Source organism: Archocentrus centrarchus, chromosome 6 (assembly GCF_007364275.1).
Source record: "Archocentrus centrarchus isolate MPI-CPG fArcCen1 chromosome 6, fArcCen1, whole genome shotgun sequence".
In the NCBI taxonomy this organism is placed as follows: Eukaryota; Metazoa; Chordata; class Actinopteri; order Cichliformes; family Cichlidae; genus Archocentrus; species Archocentrus centrarchus.
In genome coordinates, this window is record NC_044351.1 from 22076913 (window position 1) to 22086042 (window position 9130).

General features: G+C 39.6%; 1 protein-coding gene and 1 long non-coding RNA gene across 2 annotated transcripts in view; both read right to left on the reverse strand.

The window, feature by feature from the left end:
* Positions 1-3495: 3495 nt before the first annotated feature.
* Positions 3496-5455, reverse strand: LOC115781978 (uncharacterized). The gene is made up of 3 exons (XR_004020106.1): positions 5434-5455; positions 4450-4521; positions 3496-3548 (listed from the first exon to the last, which is right to left on the reverse strand). It is a non-coding gene; the product is annotated as an uncharacterized LOC115781978 (long non-coding RNA).
* A 2013-nt stretch (positions 5456-7468) lies between these two features.
* Positions 7469-9130, reverse strand: part of LOC115781437 (metabotropic glutamate receptor 3-like) — a 2197-nt gene continuing 535 nt past the window's right edge. The window contains exons 3-7 of the mRNA XM_030731078.1: positions 9081-9126; positions 8787-8976; positions 8097-8406; positions 7794-7987; positions 7469-7613 (exon numbers count right to left, since the gene is read on the reverse strand). Of these exons, the coding sequence (XP_030586938.1) occupies positions 7469-7613; positions 7794-7987; positions 8097-8406; positions 8787-8976; positions 9081-9126 (885 nt within the window). The remainder of the gene's footprint in view (positions 7614-7793; positions 7988-8096; positions 8407-8786; positions 8977-9080; positions 9127-9130) is intronic.

Here is a 9130-nt window from a genome sequence, read left to right on the forward strand (position 1 = left end):
TTAATGTTGCTGGAGAGACAAATGTATCTACACTTCAGCATGGATTTTGTCTGCATTTATTGATATATTTTGAGAACAGACAGAAGGATGTGCAGTCAAAACCAGCTTTTTGCTCATTTATTATTATGATGTCATCACAGCCTCATTATTGCACATACCATAAACACGGAACTATTGCTTTTGTGGTTGACCAGTTCCAGAGTTCATTAAACCTCATCTTCATTTTGCCTGCAGAGATCTTGCCTTGCTCAAAGAGGCCAAGGACACATTCTGTTATATAGCAGGGGCTATAGCACAGAGATCTTTGCAGAGCGCACAGCAGTTGGCAGAGGCTGAATAGGGAACAATGTTCATAATGGATGGCTGCTTGTAAAGGATATTCATGAGGAAAGCCAATTAAAGAAGCTTCCAGAGAGAGTTACTTGGTCCATGACATGATAAACTCAGATAGGTGATGTATTTCAAAGTAAAGCATTTTTTACTTCTGAATTCCAACAGATTTTCCCATAAACTCTCCAAATCTTTTGTCTAACATCCGTTAAACCCTTTTCAAACCTCCTTATGCCTCGATAGCATGTGCTGCTGTGGGCTCCCAGATCTAAGTGCTTCAGTTCAAGTATGGCCTACCAGTCTGTTGGTCTTGCTTAGGTGGTCTTGGCTGAGACCAACTGTGTGGCAAGTTTCACACATCGAGTGGAGATGAGGTGGACAAATGTGGCGAGGGAAAGGTTGAAGGGGTCAGGCAGAATGTGAGAGATGAGGTTAAAAGAAGAGTGTGAGACTGTTGTCAGAGACTGGTCCCTGGACTAAATGAGTGGAGAACAGGGTTAAGTACTCTATTTGTGCAACTATTAAAAGCTGGGAGTAGGGTACAAGGACTTGCTGAGCCAAATCTCATCAGTCACTGCCAATTTGAATCACAACCAGCAACTCGTTTTCCCTCTTTCTTTTCCTCTTTTTTCGGCAACTCCTCACCCCTCCTCTCGCCCTCCTCTTCATGCGGACAAACAGACATTCCAGCAGCGGATGTGTTGGTGGTTGTCCATAGCAACGCCATGCTGGTGTATCTTGTGGGAGCAGGACCACTGAGTGAATGGCTAAGCCTTCTTCTAACAAAGACTGCGATATCTCTGAGCTGCTTGAGCTTCCATAGAAGCACTGTGACTTCTGGGCTGTGGGAGTGCTTACATAATCCAGCAGCAGCTTCCCTCTGCTCTGCACAGCGCTCTCTCCTGCTGCTCTCTGCACCTAAACACACACGAACAATGTAGGTCGGCTCATCTTGGCGCATCCTCTGAAATTCTTTCAATCTATTCATTCAGTGTGAGAATCACAGGGTGCTCTTGGAGACAGGCTGCGCAAAGGTGTAGACCAGTCATGAGATGAATGTTCAACAGTTCTACCCATATCTGCTGTATGAAATTTGAACAGTTTAAAATTCTCGACTGGGGAAGAAAATAATTGATTCCGATCACATATTTTGCTGAAAACATCAAATATAACGTCACACTTTATTCTAGACAGCATATCATATGTAAACATTTAAGATCAATTTATTAATAATTTACTACCACCTTAAATGCAATAAATTATTGCATGTGTCCCTTGTATAAAAGGAAATATGCTAAATTAGTCTGCTAAGATTTAAATTCTCTCGCAACAATCATTATTCCACCACCTCAGAACTGTCATCCAGCAGCGAGTCTGCCACATTTCCAAGCCTGAAACAGACAGTTTGATGTGTGTGGATGTTTTTGATAATTTTATGTACTTTATGGATATGAGTTCTTCTCTAACATCCGTTTGTTAGCTGGGACAGCCAGCAGCTGACATTGTGTGCCGTGCTTCCTTTCGTGAGCCTCTCTTCTGGACTGCCAAAGCAGCTGCTCCTCTGTGCCTCTCAACATCAACACATTTAACACAGATATTAAACCGCACACTTCGATAACTCAATGAGTCAAAAGACTCGATCTAATGGTATACGAGCTTCTCTTCCCTCCCTCGTTTTACTGGAGATGCTAAGCTGTAAAATATATGGGTATATATCAGAAATACCCTGTCATTTTTTAAATAACAGACTGGGAAAGATATGGTAGTAGAGACAGTCACTTTCACCCGGGATTCCTCAGAGTCGCGCGTTTCAGTAATTCAGGTAAACAATCAATGGCAGAAGGCTTGTTAGGGAATAAAACTAACTGCATGTTCTCTATAGTGAGACCACTTTTCCATTCACCAAACAGGGCTTTGCAGCTGGTAATGTAAAATCGATCTTTTACAACTTCTACCTGAGCATTATCAAACAATACTTAAGGCACATAGCCATATTCAAAACATCACCACATACTGTATCTATGGGGCACAGAAATATAAGCTACCATTCCCCTCCAGCTGGAGAATTCAGCATGTATTCATGAAGCAGACCATTTTCCTCCATTAGCGTTTGAGTCATTTGAGTACATAAAGTTCATAATTACAGGGTAAGACACCAGTTTGCTTTTGTCGAAACAACTATTGCTGCACTGTCTGTGTTGACAGTTTTGAGGCAGAAAAAAGTGTTTGTTGTACTGTATCTTTTCAGCCCTGCTATTAGTTATTATTAGCAATCCATTACAGAAATCCTCCATAGAACAGCAGTTTAAGAGTGGGAGTAAAATACTGTTTGCTTTGGTGAACACATGTCTGGAACTATGGCCATTAAGATAAAGGGATCCCATGATTAGAAATAGAAAAAAATGCACATTTGTATCAAAAGCAAAACATACTTTCCTGCAAAAACAGCCCATTAAGTTCTTAAATAGATCTAGGATGCAAAGCGCATCTGTCAAGATGTCAGCAGATGAATTCTCAAACTGAAAGTTAATGAATTTGAGGGATTTTTGTACACGTCCATTCCAGCTGTTTCTAACCAGTCCAGTTATGCTTCAGTCCACATTCACTCTAGGGTTGTAAGACCATCAACATTGTGCTGTTTGAACCATCAGTAGCATAATATACAAATGTACAGATACCACAATAGAAATACATACATCATTTGTTATTACAATGAGACCTACAAAAAAAGCATGAGAATAAAAAGTCTGTGGGATATTGCAGGTGAGGCAAGCAGAGCCACAAATGTGCATCCAGACTGAGGGACACAGCCCCTCCTACCATGAGTAAGCGCATGTATTTACACTGCATCATAACAAAGCTATCAAAACAAAGGCTCCAAAAATTCCTCCTAAAAACTTTTTTTGTTCTTTTGTTCTCTACATACAACAATTTTGATTCCATGTATATACATCCCTAGAAAATAATTTCCATATAGTTACACACTTTCTACATATGTGAAACGATACAGTTCTAGTCCACGAGGAAGATGTCCTGTTTGTGCGTGTATGTGTACATATGTATGTGTGTGGGGAAAGAAGAGGATCATGTTCATCAACTGGCTAACAGTCGCAGGGGCAGATTTAGCAGAGTGGATGTGGTCACAGGAGAGGAAGTAGTGGAGTCTACAATTTCTCTCCCGTTGCACACAGTAGGAACGTAGTGGGCGCTGACAGAAGCTAGAAAAAGAAATGGAAGATGGGGGTTACAATAATTACTCAGACAGAAACTAAATACAAGAGACCCATTGGCCTATAGAGAAGCAGCTGTCAAATGTTTTACTTGTACAATATGTGATATATCAGATGGAAACTAATTTGGCTGTAGGTTAACATCACTGAGCTGATACTTTCTCATGCTTTACAAATTTGAAAATTTTTAAAAAAATAAAAAAGTAAAAAAAATTAAAAATCTGTCTGCAAAATTCTGTAATCTTTGCCAAATGAAGTTTCAGAAGAATTTGCCAATAAATAACAAAGGAGTAGCAATTGACGTTAAACATCAATGTGTAATAGTTCTTAAAAATTTAGAAAATTGTGAAAAATCACAAATCTGTCTGCAATATTTTGTTGATCACTGCCCAATAAAATACTCATGACAAGTTTCAGAAAAATAAGAAAGTAAATAAGGAAAGAGTAGCAACTGAAGTTAAACATCAATGTCCAGTATTTCTTGAAAATTTGTAAAAAAAAAAAATGTTTTTTCTAGTTTTATGAAAAAGTTTAGGTTTTACAGTTTTCAGTAAGCACCCTAGGGTCATGCTTTAGTAAGGTTATGTTCTGTTTTAGACTTCTGTGTTCGATCCTTGATTCCCTGCCTTCAGTCTAATAAAAGACTCATTTTCTGTTTGACCATCTGCCTCCACGCATCCTGCATTTGGGCCCTGTTCATAATTAATGGCCTGCTTATCCTGCAGATCATGACACATACAGTATTTCTCGAAAATTTGGAGAAAAAAACCCCCAAAAAATCAAAATTTAAAAAAATTCTCTCCGTATTTTGTAGAACCTTACCCAAAGAATATTTGTGTCAAGTTTCAGAAGATTTCAAATATAAATGATTGAGAAGTAGCGAATTTACCAAAAAGCTGAATGATGCCGGACGGACGGACGCCGGGCTGCTCTGTATCGGATCAGCTCTGCTGACTGTTGTCTTTGACAACAGGGGATATAAACATAGTTAAATATTTGATTTTTTTCGGTGATAAAGTAATATAAAAAATTTTTCTTAAAAGAACAAAAAGAAAAAAAAAATCTTTATCACACAGAATTGCAAAATACACACATATATATAGAAGTAAAATTGAGCCTGCAGCAATAAAAAAAACAAACAATTTTTTACTAAATCTTAAATTGCTCACTGGGACTTGTACTGATATTAGGAGTTGTCAGGTGATAACAATCCACAGTTGAAAAAAACTGTGAAATCACACACCAATTGGGCTGCTTTAAGCAAATGAACGATCTAAAAATAAAATAATTGTTAGCTTATTTGCAATGCAGACACTAAATATATCCTAAGTTCTTTTGGTTTGCAATTTCCACTGTCCAAAAAGTCATTAAGCAACGGGAGTTTAGAGAAACTGTGGAAATCAAGACAACATCTGAGAGAAAACGTTAGATAAAACTGCAGGTCTGCTGGGCAGGAAATCAAATCAAAACCAACCACTGCAAAAACAGTTGCTGGAAGCTTAGCTAAAATAGGCGTGGTGGTGCACTGTTCCACTGTGCAGCACTAAAGCACAAACTAGGTCTACATCAAAGAGTCATCAGGAATAAAACATTATCTGCGACCTCATCACTAAAGTCAGTGTCTGATGTATGCACAGCAACATCTGGATAGGTCAGAGATAAAATAAAATTGAGCTCTTTGGCCACATCACAGGGGAATTTTGTGGAAACAGAAGCACTATTTCATGAAAACATGCCAATGGTTGCCAACTGTTAAGTGTGGAGAGTGGGAATATTAATAATAATATACAGGAAAATACAGCACTATTTGTTGTGCTGAATCCAAAATGTTGCACACACACGTGACAGAGGAATAGAAATTAAAAAAACTTACCATGAGATGCATATGAAGTGGCAGCCCCACTGACACTGAGAGCGATTAAGGTTAAGCCTGTGGCTGGTTACATTCTTTTGGGGCTGAAACATGATGATATGGACCTTGGGGCAAACATACAACCCAGGACAACAAAGCCACTCAGCTGACTGAGATACACATGGATAGTAGTCGGACCTGTCAGAGGAAAAAACAAGACAGTAATTATGACCCAGGTTGCACAAGTTGCCCGCCACCCATTCCATCCATCCATCTATCCATCCATCCATCCGTCTGTCCATCCATCCGTCTGTCCATCCATCTGTCCATCCATCCATCCGTCAATCCAAGCTGTCACAGGGTCAGTCTGTCACTGACAAATGGAGGCAAACAACCATTCATGCACACATTTATATCTATGGCTAGTTTAGAATCACCAGTTAACTCAATATGCATACCTTTGCACTGTTTCAGTTGCTATTACAAGCTAATGATAATAATCTATAATAATGAACATTTTTAAAACCACAGCTGAATGCTTTAAATAAAATTAGATATTAGAGCCAATTCACTTTAAATGCAAAACATAAACATTAGTAAAGACATTAAAGGAATGGAGCTCTATGTCTGCACATATTGTAGCTAATGATGCATGTAAAGTGAGTGCACAACTCTTTGTTAGCATACTTGCTTAGCTTGTAACAGTGTAGAGGGTAACAATTACAGAATCTATCAATAAAAGACTTTTAATCAACAGAGACCACAGTAGCCAAGCTTAAGTCTCTCACTGGAGAGAAGCTTTAATTTCATTCTCTGAAATCAATGCCAAGTAAATACAATCTTACTCTCTCTCGATTCCCGATCTCCAGTGTGTGCTATATGTTGCTGTATACTGCCATAATCATTATCATAAGTGTTATAGATGGTTGAATAACAGCATTTCCCATTGAAGGCAAAGTACATTTGAACACATTAGCAATCAACCCTTCAACATCTCCTCTGACTATATATGATGTTTTCCCATACCTTTCTAATTTTACAGTAACATTACAAAGTCAAAAAAAAAAGCAAGGTGAAGAGGAGAGAGAGAAAGTAAGAGAAAGTGGATCATTTATTTGATATTTTATGGGGATCAAATAAGCAGCCCTTGCATCAGCACTCGATCAGCACTCCTCTCTTGCGCCCTTTGATACAACGTGTGCATTTGTGGATTGTGTGTTTAAGGGTGTGTGTGTGTGTATGCCTAAGATTTGTATGGCTCAGGTGAACATTCACTCCCCTTTGCTGTTAAATCTGGACCTGTGTCAGCAGTTTGACAGAGCCTGTCTGTGTGTCACTCCCAGTTCTGCACAGCTGGGACATTTGCCAACAGGATTAGGAATTGTTTAAGTTGTGACTACACCTATGTGGTCCCTGCTTTGTCAGCTATGCATCTTTTTAAAATCACATTGAGGAGACAAATCTGCTCACATACTTACATTGCATACCTAAAAGTGCATCAATCTCCACAGACTTCTTTGGTAAAATGCTCAACTTTACTGCAGAAATAAAAATTTACAGTTGGGAACATAGTTTGGTGTCTATAGCTAATTTCCCCCTTCATCACAACTACATTATGTTTATGTAACTCGTCCACAGAATTTTTTTTCGGACTCTTAAGCAGTAGGTGATGTCAGGTTTTCTCCATCCAACTTTTCTTTGTGGTCTATGAGACAATGAAACTAAATATGATTAATTCAGTACAAACAGCCCAATGTATTTAACTCTGGAAATTTGTCTTTTGTACACATTAGTTTTAGTATTGATTAAACAAAATCCAGTGAATTTTTGAGGGAGCAGGGTAAAAAATTTTTCCTTATCTCTAGACTTCGTGCTAGGATACATTACCTGACTTTAGAATGTAGCTTTGTATTTAGCATGCCATCATGAGTGCAATATCAGTTGTGCTGATGCTAGATATTATTTAAGGTTAGGATTGTTTGATCTTGTTGGGGTAGAGTCAGATGAGTGTCCTCCTTAATTACAGTAACAAATACTTGTGCATGCATCTGTATGTTCAGTACCATACCCTGTAGTCACTAGATGTAACATAGAAGATGGGAAGAAAGGCCAGCCAAATTATACAGGTGGTGTACATGGTGAATCCAATAAATTTGGCCTCATTGAAGTTCTCAGGGCACTTCCTGGTCTTGAAGGCATACCTAGTGAAAGAGAACCACATTTTTGATTTGATAAAATATTTATTCTGCTGAAAACTGAATTTCCATCTAAGAACTCAGTGCAGCTGTTGTTGATTTAATTTGCCCAGGCTGCAGAACAAACTACTTTCTATAGTACCTTTTATATACTCATCAGTGCCAGTTTAGCTGTGACAAACTTACACAGTACACAAGATGACCAGGAGCACATCATATCCCAGTGACAGCAGCATGCTGGAATCACGTACGTTACACTTCAGGATGACAGTCTGTCGTCGCTCTGGCAATGTAAAGCGACGTGTGCCAGGGACTTCCAGCAGCAGCCATACTGACACCATTACTAACTGGACAGAGATTAGACTCAGACAGATGAACACCTGAAAAAAAGGAAAGAGAGGAAGTAAGGTTATCAAGATCCACTGTTTATCTGTCCATCCATCCATCTGGCTGATGCAGATGGATAGACACGATGCTGCAATCACTCACCTGAGAGGATGGGCTAATGAAGCGTGGCCTCACTGCTCCCGCTCCGTCTTTCACACCATTGAAAATCCTGGCGATTCTGTTGGTTTTGGTGAGGAGGGCAGAGTAGCAGACAGCAAATGATGTACCCAGGCCAAGGCGGCGCAGGGCACAGATGGCCGGAGAAGGTTTGGCCAAAAAGAGGAAAGTCATGGCGTAGGACATGAAGACTCCTAAGAGGAGGATATAACACAGTTCTCTACCTGATGCTTTCACCAGTGGTGTGTTGTTGTGTCTGATGAACACCCAAATCACCAGGCCGGTGCACATGAACCTGGGGACAGGGACGAAGTTGCAGCCAGACAGACAATCAATGTCATAAAGTTGCTGCTTATATTCTGTTACACAACTACAGTATGGCTGTAAGTAACAAAATGTATCAAAACAATCAAGAAAATCTTCTGATATCAGTACAGGCCCATGTGTATAGCTATGGAAAATCTCTATATCTGTGTAATATTGAGCCTCAGCTGACAATATATACACGTTCTTTCCCACCTACTAAATGTTATGAGCTACTGTACTGAGCTACTGTCCAACTTTCCATGTTTGCCTAACACACATGCAGCCTATCAGTAGCAAATTTACCACTCATATTTCTAAGCATATTTTATAACAGTAATTTGTATATTTTCAAAATCCTCTGTCACTTACCCTACACAGGCAATGGTAATTGGGCCAATGGCCCAGGCATCTTCCCACATTATATAGTCCTCTGGAAGGTCATAACAGGACGTCAGGTCATCAGTGGGCCACTGGCCAGGAGCGCAAGGCGAGCAGGTAAACTCATCCGCCAGGTATTCATGAGGCTCACAGGCTGTACAGATCCAACAGCAGTACTCACCTGGGAAACAGGAATACGAACAGATTGTTGCAAATTTTCCAAAGGTGCTGCTGCCTTGAATGTCACTATGACAAAGAGGAAGTTGATGGAATTCACTTTCCTACCTGCCTGCATTTTCTTCATCTCATTGCGCTCGCAGGGGTCGCTGCACTGC